This window comes from Bactrocera latifrons, unplaced genomic scaffold (genome assembly GCF_001853355.1).
Source record: "Bactrocera latifrons isolate USDA-ARS-PBARC rearing strain unplaced genomic scaffold, ASM185335v1 scaffold_111, whole genome shotgun sequence".
Taxonomy (NCBI): Eukaryota; Metazoa; Arthropoda; class Insecta; order Diptera; family Tephritidae; genus Bactrocera; species Bactrocera latifrons.
In genome coordinates, this window is record NW_017534531.1 from 478780 (window position 1) to 492544 (window position 13765).

At 38.5% G+C, this 13765-nt stretch overlaps 1 protein-coding gene across 1 annotated transcript in view; it reads left to right on the plus strand.

The window, feature by feature from the left end:
- LOC108974024 overlaps positions 1 to 12813 on the plus strand; it is a gene marked incomplete in the record, with an annotated part of 296862 nt that extends 284049 nt beyond the window's left edge. The window contains 4 exon segments of the mRNA XM_018941597.1: positions 6338 to 8537; positions 8618 to 8863; positions 9009 to 9119; positions 11235 to 12813. Coding sequence (XP_018797142.1) covers positions 6338 to 8537; positions 8618 to 8863; positions 9009 to 9119; positions 11235 to 11516 — 2839 coding nt within the window.
- Between the last annotated feature and the right edge of the window lie 952 nt (positions 12814 to 13765).

Genomic DNA, 13765 nt, shown 5'->3' on the forward strand with positions numbered 1-13765 from the left:
TTAATCTCACACTAGCTTTGCTACTTACATCAAATAAACTCCTTAATAGAATTGAAAATTCTGTGAATTAAATATAAATTATTATGTTTTTATAATTGGCCTCTACACACCAGTTAATTTTCAGTTCAAAAATAGTTTCGTTGCTTGTAAATTAGAATTTTTTCTTACTTATGTGATGCTGCACTACAGAGCCCGCCCACATGCCTTTAAGTACAGTGGTCGCGCCAAGTCGCAGTATTCTTTACAGAACAACACATTAATGAAAAGATAAATAAATAAATATGATAATTTTAGCAAGTAAACGCATTGAAAACTGCAAAATACGGCAAATGTGTAATATTAAAACCCCAACAACGTCAAGAAATTATAATTTAAGTAAYAAAAAATTAAGGATTAGCAAGAAATGCAGAATATTTGTCTGCTCTGCGGTTTGCACTCGCAAGAATGAACGAATGGAATTCACTCACACAGCACATGGCTTTCATTATCATACCAATATTTTATTATTATATGTATACAGATTTTATATTATGTGTATATACATATATCGATGAAATATAAAATATACGTTTCTTACTTTCTCTGCTMTTTGTGATAATTTATTTGGGAATTATAAATGCATAAATAGCAACTTAACGCGCGAATTATGATGCGTTGCCATTCACGTAATGCCTTAATTCACTTATTCATTTAGCCATTCATTCATTCATTGACTAACGATGTCACAGTTCAACGGACCCATTTTGCTTTGCTACTTTCCCAGGCAGCAGCAGCGCGTAACCTTTCTCAAATTGAATTTAAATAGCTTTTGAAAGGAATATCGGTTGGCTGGTGTGTGGGGTATATGAGTGTGATGTTTTTGTAGGTTTGCTTACGGTGTGCTAATGGTGTGTCTAGTATTTCCACTGCAATATTACTATGGAAGCTGTYAGTAAATGACACTTTTTTTGAGCGTGCAAGAAGCTGCATGCGAAACTAAAATGAAATTAATTTTTATCTATATTCAATACTGCAAAAAACTTGACTAAGATATYGATAGGTAACTGATTTTATATACAAAAAATTGCCGCTAAATTTACTTTGCTACTCTTTGCAAGGACTAATCTTTATTTTTTRTACTCGATATATGTATACGGTATTTCAAAGCCACAAGCTGTTTGAATATTTCTCTCAATAATAAGCAATTTTTAACTAGTTARTGGGAAGTTATTACAAGCTAAAAGTTTTCATTTAATGTTAGTTAGTTGCTAATTTTTTTAGAGAATAATTCACATATTTTCCAAACGCTCCGAAATGTATACTAAATGCGCCGAAATGTAGGCAATACTTTGCACATATTTTTATTAAAGTGTTTTTTCTTGGCTTTATGCYTAACCATACTTTATAGACACAAGCCATAATAATAATCGCATCTTTAAATCAAATCTAAGAATTTTTAAATAATCGATTTTCGGTAGGACTCCAACAACATTGGTTGGAGGTTTAGTGTGATTTCTGTTCCAGAGTTGTTTTGCGAAGCCATAAAAATAGTACTCCTGCGTTTAAATTATATTTCCACCACTTCGATGGTATATAATATCTCAAATGTGTTCAAGCCTTGATCTCATACGCGGATTAAACTAGAATTAAGTGCTTAGATGTTTACACCTCGTTTTCGCCAAATAGCTTCTGCAACCTAACAGTATGGACGCCKATAGGACCATGGCCTGTTAGAACCGTCACAACTAGTGACAAGCTAATCTTACTCGGATGAAAACGTTCTTTGCATACCTTACGATCTCTCTTGTGYCAATAGTACTGACGCAAGATCAGCGTATGAAGCCTAGGTAGTCGCTGACCAAGTTCCCGCGAAACATAGCTATACAGAAATAAAACACACTTATCTTAAAAGTGACTCAATACTATTATTGAGCTTAGAAACTCCTTAACCAGCCTTGAACACACGGTTAGTCAGTCTGTTCGTGGTTAGTTAGTACCTAATTGTATGTGTAAGAAATGAATTGTCGCTTAAGGGATTAATTGGGTTTCCTCGCGTAAAAAATTCTGAAATTTTTGGAAACAAATATTTTAAACCCGACCATTGCGACGCCATATCCGCTGACCTCTCGGAAAAAAGATGCGTCCACGTTGGCAGGATAACTCCTTACAGGGTCATCTACAGTAAATAAAATCGATTTTTTGAAATCCGCAAAYCCATGTAACCCCTTATTGCATACTAGTAATCAAAAATATTTCGAAAGCACCTAAATGTAGGCAACGATTTCCATCAAATTCTTATTTTTTCCGTATAATCTCATATTTCAAAGCATATTTTTTGGCGCCTCACTTGCGAACAAAACAATATTATTATAAATAGACANGGCGTGCAAAAAGGTGACCAGTGTCATGTGGGGACGCATTGCACGCCGACCACAACGGACCTTCGTTCTAAGCTATCCACATGAGATCACCTATTTTAGGATCGTGCATTTAACTTAATTTGGTATCGAATGATAGAAACATTATCAATACAGTGTTTATGTTTATGTTTCACAGTCAGAGTCAGGGCTCTCGGATCCATCAATTGTTGGAAAAAAATCTGCGAAATATTGTTGCTGAACACCGGGTTGCCCTGGGAACTGCATGTTCGAGCGCAAGACTCCCCACTCTTTGTCAGTGTTGACAGTTAACATACTCCAGCTATCAATCTTGTCATGCAGTCTTCAGAACCCAACTAGAATAACATTTTTTTTTTTATAGTCTCTCTGTTCTTGTTTGCAATTTATTTTGTTGCTCAGTGGTCATTTTTCAGCTATTTGTTTAGATTTTAATATTGGGTAGTCGAAAAAGTCTTTTCGTATTTATCAATAAATCTATTTGTCAATAGATGTCGTTGCAGTCGTATAAAAAATAAGTGAAAGTTTGATTAGAAATACAAGAAGCAATTTTCGGCTTTCCAACATATATATCAAAATACCGTTACATTTTCTAACCTAACTAACTTTCCAATTTGTTTGCGCTCTGCAGGAAACTCCAACTGATGCGACGGCAGTTATCAGCAGCGTCGATGCAGCAACGGCCGATGAAATCGATGGCACCAACAACACCAACTCCACCACACCCCAAATGCAGTCCAACTCCGCAACAGCAGATGTAACGGCAGCAACGGCGACCAACGCCACAACCAGAGTAACACCCGAAGGCGTAAGCAGTGAGGCAACAAATATAGCAGTTAACAACACAACAACAACAACAGTAGCAGCAGACACAACAAAGGCAACAACAAGCAACGCTGAGTGTAACAATTAAACGGCAGGCAGGTAGCGACGCAAAGTGAAAACAAGGCAAAGCAAAAGCAATTAGAGTATTTTGACTAAATAAGTATAAAGAAAATTTGTAGATATACATACATACATATGCATAAATATATATATACAAATATACCAATGCATGTATGCATGTGTAATAGATGTTGCACGATTTCAATTATTCGATGTTATAGCTACTACATATATAGTAAACTGAACTTTTCATGATAATGATGATGATGTTGATGATAATATTGTATTCGTGTCGTGGCCTTCAATGCCATTCGTAAGCACATTCGTGCGCATTCGTACATATGTACCTTGGTTGATAGGACATAGCAATGCATTTTGTAAAAGTAAATTATACAACAACAGCAAAAGCAACAATAACAATAATGATAACAATTATACATACATATACATATATATATACAAAGTTACATACTATATTAATAAAAATCATATTCTATGTACGCAAAAAGTAAATTGCCAGCAAAAACTGAATTACTAGCGAGCGAAAGAAATGTTAAAGAAGAAGCATTAAGTATGTGAAAATGCGTATAAATTGTTTATGAAGTAAAGTGACACAAAATTATATACAAATACATATGTGTTTCATATATATATACTCGTATATAGACGCTTGCAGCTGACATTGCAATGTGAGCTTAATGGTTTTATAGCAACAACAATGCTGTAGGCTACTTTATATAAGTCGGGAAAAAGTGTTGTAGCAACAACAATGCTGGTGACTACTTAAGTTTAGCCGAAAAAGTAGTTCCATACGCCAATGTGTGTCTATGAAGTTGGCCGCCAACCGCCCAAGACAACTTTTTATATTCATATTCATATACATATGTATATAGTTCGTTTAGTGCATATTAAAGAAAATTATTGAAATGACGCGAATTTACGTGCTTTGTTTACTTTTGTAATTGAAGTCGCCACATTTAGCCGACAATTGAATTGACCGGCAAGCATTTGACTGTACAACTTTTATATAGGCATTTTTTGTGGACTTTTGTATGATTGCGCCAGCGCAAGTGGTAACTCAGCTAACGTCGGCAGGCAGTCTTTAAGCGACCTGTAGCACAAAGCAGGATTTCTTCGTGGCAGTATTTTTGAATTTATGTATACACACACGCATACTAGTATATGTACATATGTATGTGTGCGGCAAATAAACTTTTTACAAGCATCGCATTGCTCTCATGACTAGCAGAGCAATTACATATACATATGTAACCAACTACATATATGTACTTTTACACAATTATAGCGAATGCGTGTTACAATAAATTTCACACAACAACAAAAACCAGTACGTAAAAAACAACAAAATTAATAGAAATACTAAACTGATGTAAGTTTTTGCGACGAAACATACAAAAATACGTGCTCATATGTACGCGTATATGTTTAGTAGGATAAGCGTTTATTATGGGTCACGCTAATCCAAGTGAATTTTTGTAGCTAAAATAAATTGTAAATTAATATAGACAGAGCTTAGTGTGAAGTGATATGATTATGATTGCAAGAAATACAAGCTGAAAAACAAACACAAAAACAAAGTGGTACTTTTTTTTTTTGGAATGGTAAACTATTATGAAAGTCTCGTTGCAGCAATTGGAATGCTATAAACGCACAGTGTTGATATACGCTTTAGAACTAGCAGCTCCGAAGGCAAAACAATAAACGAAGACACGAGGAATTGTGACGCGTAAAGTATGGAAATACATAGAAGCTGCGTTGTTAAGCTGTCTAGCGTACGAAAGCGACGAGCCTGTGGTCCAGATAAAGCCAGTAAGTTGTTAAAATGTTGTTTACGCATTAAGTATGAGGTTAGGTGCGAATTTTGTAATTTCGAATTCGTTGAACTTTTGCACTACTAGACTGCGCACCTACACACTTATACATTTCTGAGTGTTTTTTTGTGAAATTCATTTGGTAAATGAAGTTATATAAAGTTGAAGTGAAAATGAAGCTTCTTTTTTATAGCGTAACTGATAAATGCGTTTTTATAAATATTAATTCTCTTTTATTTGTGAGCCACATAATTATAGCGCAAATTTGAAGCGATTGTTAAGTGAGCCTATGGCATGGAGTTTTTCGTGGGATTAATTATTAAAAAATTATAAAGTAAAATTGAAAGAATGATAAATATTAAAAATCCTGTCTCTTATACACATCTAGATGTGTATAAGAGACAGGTCTATAAGTAAGTATGTATGTGACAAAAATCGACAAAAGTCTGGCTAAAATTATAAAATAATAAAAAATTGAAACTATTTTCAAAAAAAGCAAATAAAAATTAAAAATTATTTGCCAAGTGGCGCGGTGTTATAATAATCACTCTAACTTCTTAATTACAACAGATTTTCAAGAATTTTAAAAATAAATAATTAATAAGCCAAAATAAAAACGCCGTTAAATATGTGCGCTAAAAGTGTTTAAAGTGAACGAAACAGCAGGCGCTGTGAAATCTACAGTATCAGCTTTGCCGTCAGCAAACGAACGGCACTTCACCGCTATAAAACCGCACAACACGCATGAAAATGAATTTTCTCTCGCCCGAAGACATATTCAGCGGTGTACGTCGCAAGAGCCTCTGCAACGGTTCATTGCTGCAACTCACCGGCAATAAAAATAACGGTCATCACAACAGCGGCGATAACAACAGCCTCAATGTGACGCCGAGCAAAGGACAAAGCAAGAAGGAGCGCCGACGTGGCAGCTTCAATGAGGCCACCAACAATGGCGGTAGCAACACGGGTGGCACAGGYGGCGGACGACGTGCGTCGTTGGTGTCAAGGTAGAGCAAATGAGCGAAAAAAAGCAGAGTTTACAAATTTTCATAAAATTTAAATTATATTAGGTGTTGAGTTATGTTTTTAGAAAAATTATAATTTTTTTAAATTCAAAATTGAATTTCGCTCCGCTACTTTTGAAGCCTTCCCCAAACAAACTATAAACTTACACACACACAAATATAATTGGCTTTAACATTTATTAATATTATATAACACTTGCATTTTTTAACTCGTCCACAGGTGGTTCAAGCATATTTCCGACGCCGCCGAACAGTACAAACCACGCTCGAAGAACGCCAACCATGAGCCAGTCGATGACCCAGCGATCGCCACCATACCGCATTCCAATACAAAGGAGTCACTTGAACTCACACCGGAGCGACCGCAGCCCGCCTCGGCTATCGCCACCGTCACGACCACACCGTTGGCGCCAATGATGCCTGTCGCTACAGCGACCTCGGTAAATGTCAACAACAATAACAATAACGACCATCACAATGTACAGTTACGCAATGGTCGTCGTGAGAGTACATCAACCGCAGGCAGCAMCGACCACAAAATGCGGCTCAGTCACAATGAGCTCTCACCTTCGATTGGCTCATCGTCAGCGGCCATATCGTCCGCCTCCACCGCATCCTTGTCGTCGTCATCGGCTGCCGTTAATCGCACCATGTCGACACGCAGTTGTGGTGAGCCGAACAACAACAACGACGGTTATGAAAACGCCAGTGTAACACTGCGTCACACACAATCTGCACGTCAGGCAAACGGTCATAATGCGGGCGCCGGCGCTGATGAGTTCGGCTCCAGTGCCAGTGGCGCTGGCATTGGYAGCGGTTCGAAGCGTGACAGCGCCAGCATTGTCTACTCAAACAACTCGAACAATACGCGCACGTTGATGCAGTCRTCGCCGCCATTGGTCGAACCCACCGCCATACAGATCAGCATTAGTCCGGCGCATACCGCCGAACCGGTACTCACACCAGCCGAACGGCTGCGTCGGCTGGACGTCTCCATACGCGACGGCCTGTTGGAGAAACAGAAGATAATTTGTGATATGTTCCGGCTGCCGGTGGAGCACTTCCATGAGATCGTCGACATTGCGGCGATGCCGGAAGCGCCCAAAGACAGCGCTGACATTGCATTAGCCGCATACGCGCAAGTGCAATCGCTAACCGAGGTACTCAACGAGTATATGCATGTGACGCCCGAACAAGAGATATCCGCTGTGTCTACAGCTGTATGCGATCAATGTCATGAGAAGCAACAGCAACATCACCATCTTCATAGCCAACGGCCGCTGACGCCTTTGACGGCCGCCTCGTCGAATTCGTCTTCAACATCAACTATGAATTCGACTGGCTCGTCGACTACAACACAAATAGCGGCGAACGGTAGTGTRTCAGCTGCAGATATACCACCACCATTACCGCCGCCTAATAAACAGATTGCACAACAGCAGACACCCACSACCAAAACGGCGACCAGCGTACGCACCATACTACAAAATGCGTTAATGGACGAGGACATACATGAAGATGACGACGGCTATTGCGAGATCGACGAATTGCGACTGCCGGCTCTACCACCGACGCTYGCAACGAAGACGTCCAAAGCTTCATCCCCACCGCCGCCTTTGCCACCACCGGCTGGCAGTTTTAAAGCACCGCCACTACCGCCACCACCGGCCGCAATGCAACAACAGCAACAGCAGCTGCAGCAACAACAACAACAACAACAACAACAACAGGAGGAGGAAAAGAGTGCTTCCAATGCAAGCATCGTAAATACGACGCTTCCAGAGGAAACCGCCACAACGGTTGTGACCCAAACGAGCATGGCCGAATTGGTGAAACGTCAGAGTACTATTAGTGCCGACAGCATTCCGGAAGAATCCGCCGATGAGGTGACCCAAGCGCTCAATGAGGGTCACCTTACCGMGCCGGCGCCAACCGAACAGTTGGATGCTAAACATAAAGTAGAAACTGTGAACGCGAAGGAGGACGCATCAGAGCAACCACAAAATGGGGAGAACGTGCAGACGGAGGCGGAGCAAGACAAAGTTAAATTGGAGGTGAAYGAAGAGCAARCAARCGAAGGTGATGAGCAGATGAAAARTGAAAGCAAAATAGCGGAGCATCCAACAGAAACAACAACAACAGCAGCAACAATTGGCGGCGTTTCAACAACAGATACGACTGCAGCCGATACGTTAGGTGTCGCAGAGTCGCAAAGTGAGCCTAGCGCDACGCAAAAAACGGAAGAGACAGAAGACAAAACTGCAGCAGTGGAGTCAACCACAATGTGTGACGATAAGGAAGCAGCTACAACAGCAACAGTAACAACAACTGCAACTGCAACAGCCCAAACAAGCAGCACTAACGATACCAACACCCACGACGACGAGCAYATGGAAGTCAATGACGCTTACGAAACTCTGGTATGTATCAGCGATTTTKCTTCACCAATGCGTAATGTCATTTATCAAACTTTAACGCACTTACTTCTACTTCCTTACAGTCGACACTGAGTAGCAAGCTCAACAGCGCTTTGGCCATGGTCGACCACTCCACGCAAACCACACCAATTGCATTGCGTCTAAACACCCTCACCACAAATACCGCAAACAYCAACACGAGCGCCAGTACGCCCGTACATTGTGGACCGAATCGCATACAGCACGCCAACTCGCTGGAGCCAAGCGTGCCTTGTCATGCGCTGAATGCGATTGTCAGCTCGTTGAATTCGCAAATTTCACTACTTTTGGTAAGTGTGTGTGTTTGACAGTGTGCTAATGAGCAGTCGCATACCGTTATGCCGACTTGTTAAACGCAAATCACCGCTTTTTCTCAACAACAATTCGATTTTGTACGCAACTCATTTCCTTTCCTCTCTCTTCTCTTTCGTTTAGCCAAAGATCAATGAACGCGACATGGAACGTGAACGCCTACGCAAGGAGAATCAGCATTTGCGTGAATTATTAAATGCGATGCATGAACGTCAGCGAGTTGAAGCAAAATTGGTAATTATAATTTTATTTTATTTTTTGTCGTTGTAGTTTCTAGAGATATACATATGTACTTATATGCATTTTTGAATCAGAACGAACACCCTGAAGCACATTTTTTTAGGAAATTCCATGCTCTATAAGAATCCGGAATGTAAAAATTTTAACCTAAACGTTTTGAAAACTATCTTATTTTTGAGATCTGATGCCACAGTTCATATATATTGTTTGTCAAAAAAATCTTGCGGTATTTTCGCTAGTTAGCAAAATAAAGAGAAAATACGGCATATTTTACAGTACTACTACGATAAAGGCAAAAAGGCATCTCAAGTCGCCAATAAAATTTATGCAGTTTCCATTTCCATCGCACAACGATGGTTTCCACGTTTTCGTTCTGGTGTAGAGGTGGTCGAAGATGCGCCACGCTCCAGAAGGMCTGTCGTCGAAAATTGTGATAAAATCGCTGAATCGGTCGCAAGAGACCGRCATAGTAGCAGCTGTAGCATCGGTCAAGAKCTGAGCATGAGTCATCAAAMAAAATTTTATGAACAATTGAAAATTCAATAAAAAATACCGCAAGACTTTTTTGACAACCTAATATTAGACTATATCCTCTCAAGGTTGCATTTTAATAGTGAATTCCAGGTGAGAATACCCTTTAGACGTGAATGGAGAAGAGATTTAGGTGAGGAGAAGAACATTATCTCAATCTAAACCGACGGGTCCAAAATAAGAAATAGGAAATGCGAAGTAGGGAAGTAGGGAAGCGGGTATACTACCCTTTAGACGTGAATGGAGAAGAAATTTAATAGTGGGGTAGAATACTATCTCAATCTAAACCGACGGGTCCGAAATATGAAATAGGAAAAAATAAAATACGGATTAGCGAAGGAATATACCCCGAAGGTCTTGATATCTCTCTCGCTATCCGACATTTAGCCAGCACATTCCAAGTAGAAATAGTGGGCGCAGATAATACCTTTGTAATTTTACTGATTAACTGCGACAGGAAACAGAGAGCTACCACATACACAGTTAGCTTGGCGGCACTGCTAGCCGTATCGTCAGATATGTCCAAAAAAATGACAAGACTAAGAACTTATTTAATACGTCCAGAAAAAGTATATATAGACTTACAGCCAAACTCGTATGTAGTAGGAAAACGGTCCTATATTTCCTTTGCGTATGCGCAGCTCTGTCACAATACCGATGTAGAACTTTTGGACTTTAAGATTTACCAAACCTTGAAAGTCTCTTCGCAAAAAGCATAACGAAGATATGTAAGATCGGTAGGGCTCATAAATTTTTTTGAGAATTCTAGTTACCACAACAGACCGTTGTTGATGTTGTAACCTWATCACCGTTAAGATGGTAAGGTTTAGATAAGTTGTCGTCGATGTCACCCAACGGTAGACCCTAGAAACGTGCTTTTTCGACGGGGTCGGACCAAAGGGACAAGGATGTCAGATGAGTAAGGTTAGCGAGGCGTGCAAAAAGGTGACCAGTGTCATGTGGGGACGCATTGCACGCCGACCACAACGGACCTTCGTTCTAAGCTATCCACATGAGATCACCTATTTTAGGATCGTGCATTTAACTTAATTTGGTATCGAATGATAGAAACATTATCAATACAGTGTTTATGTTTATGTTTCACAGTCAGAGTCAGGGCTCTCGGATCCATCAATTGTTGGAAAAAAATCTGCGAAATATTGTTGCTGAACACCGGGTTGCCCTGGGAACTGCATGTTCGAGCGCAAGACTCCCCACTCTTTGTCAGTGTTGACAGTTAACATACTCCAGCTATCAATCTTGTCATGCAGTCTTCAGAACCCAACTAGAATAACATTTTTTTTTTTATAGTCTCTCTGTTCTTGTTTGCAATTTATTTTGTTGCTCAGTGGTCATTTTTCAGCTATTTGTTTAGATTTTAATATTGGGTAGTCGAAAAAGTCTTTTCGTATTTATCAATAAATCTATTTGTCAATAGATGTCGTTGCAGTCGTATAAAAAATAAGTGAAAGTTTGATTAGGAATACAAAAAGCATTTTTCGGCTATCCAACATAAATATCAAAATACCGTTACATTTTCTAACCTAACTAACTTTCCAATTTGTTTGCGCTCTGCAGGAAACTCCAACTGATGCGACGGCAGTTATCAGCAGCGTCGATGCAGCAACGGCCGATGAAATCGATGGCACCAACAACACCAACTCCACCACACCCCAAATGCAGTCCAACTCCGCAACAGCAGATGTAACGGCAGCAACGGCGACCAACGCCACAACCAGAGTAACACCCGAAGGCGTAAGCAGTGAGGCAACAAATATAGCAGTTAACAACACAACAACAACAACAGTAGCAGCAGACACAACAAAGGCAACAACAAGCAACGCTGAGTGTAACAATTAAACGGCAGGCAGGTAGCGACGCAAAGTGAAAACAAGGCAAAGCAAAAGCAATTAGAGTATTTTGACTAAATAAGTATAAAGAAATTTGTAGATATACATACATACATATGCATAAATATATATATACAAATATACCAATGCATGTATGCATGTGTAATAGATGTTGCACGATTTCAATTATTCGATGTTATAGCTACTACATATATAGTAAACTGAACTTTTCATGATAATGATGATGATGTTGATGATAATATTGTATTCGTGTCGTGGCCTTCAATGCCATTCGTAAGCACATTCGTGCGCATTCGTACATATGTACCTTGGTTGATAGGACATAGCAATGCATTTTGTAAAAGTAAATTATACAACAACAGCAAAAGCAACAATAACAATAATGATAACAATTATACATACATATACATATATATATACAAAGTTACATACTATATTAATAAAAATCATATTCTATGTACGCAAAAAGTAAATTGCCAGCAAAAACTGAATTACTAGCGAGCGAAAGAAATGTTAAAGAAGAAGCATTAAGTATGTGAAAATGCGTATAAATTGTTTATGAAGTAAAGTGACACAAAATTATATACAAATACATATGTGTTTCATATATATATACTCGTATATAGACGCTTGCAGCTGACATTGCAATGTGAGCTTAATGGTTTTATAGCAACAACAATGCTGTAGGCTACTTTATATAAGTCGGGAAAAAGTGTTGTAGCAACAACAATGCTGGTGACTACTTAAGTTTAGCCGAAAAAGTAGTTCCATACGCCAATGTGTGTCTATGAAGTTGGCCGCCAACCGCCCAAGACAACTTTTTATATTCATATTCATATACATATGTATATAGTTCGTTTAGTGCATATTAAAGAAAATTATTGAAATGACGCGAATTTACGTGCTTTGTTTACTTTTGTAATTGAAGTCGCCACATTTAGCCGACAATTGAATTGACCGGCAAGCATTTGACTGTACAACTTTTATATAGGCATTTTTTGTGGACTTTTGTATGATTGCGCCAGCGCAAGTGGTAACTCAGCTAACGTCGGCAGGCAGTCTTTAAGCGACCTGTAGCACAAAGCAGGATTTCTTCGTGGCAGTATTTTTGAATTTATGTATACACACACGCATACTAGTATATGTACATATGTATGTGTGCGGCAAATAAACTTTTTACAAGCATCGCATTGCTCTCATGACTAGCAGAGCAATTACATATACATATGTAACCAACTACATATATGTACTTTTACACAATTATAGCGAATGCGTGTTACAATAAATTTCACACAACAACAAAAACCAGTACGTAAAAAACAACAAAATTAATAGAAATACTAAACTGATGTAAGTTTTTGCGACGAAACATACAAAAATACGTGCTCATATGTACGCGTATATGTTTAGTAGGATAAGCGTTTATTATGGGTCACGCTAATCCAAGTGAATTTTTGTAGCTAAAATAAATTGTAAATTAATATAGACAGAGCTTAGTGTGAAGTGATATGATTATGATTGCAAGAAATACAAGCTGAAAAACAAACACAAAAACAAAGTGGTACTTTTTTTTTTTGGAATGGTAAACTATTATGAAAGTCTCGTTGCAGCAATTGGAATGCTATAAACGCACAGTGTTGATATACGCTTTAGAACTAGCAGCTCCGAAGGCAAAACAATAAACGAAGACACGAGGAATTGTGACGCGTAAAGTATGGAAATACATAGAAGCTGCGTTGTTAAGCTGTCTAGCGTACGAAAGCGACGAGCCTGTGGTCCAGATAAAGCCAGTAAGTTGTTAAAATGTTGTTTACGCATTAAGTATGAGGTTAGGTGCGAATTTTGTAATTTCGAATTCGTTGAACTTTTGCACTACTAGACTGCGCACCTACACACTTATACATTTCTGAGTGTTTTTTTGTGAAATTCATTTGGTAAATGAAGTTATATAAAGTTGAAGTGAAAATGAAGCTTCTTTTTTATAGCGTAACTGATAAATGCGTTTTTATAAATATTAATTCTCTTTTATTTGTGAGCCACATAATTATAGCGCAAATTTGAAGCGATTGTTAAGTGAGCCTATGGCATGGAGTTTTTCGTGGGATTAATTATTAAAAAATTATAAAGTAAAATTGAAAGAATGATAAATATTAAAAATCAGTATGTTAACAAATATTTAAATAAAGTAAAAGTTTCTAATAAAAGTAGTGAAAACAACTTAAAAATTAATATTTATAA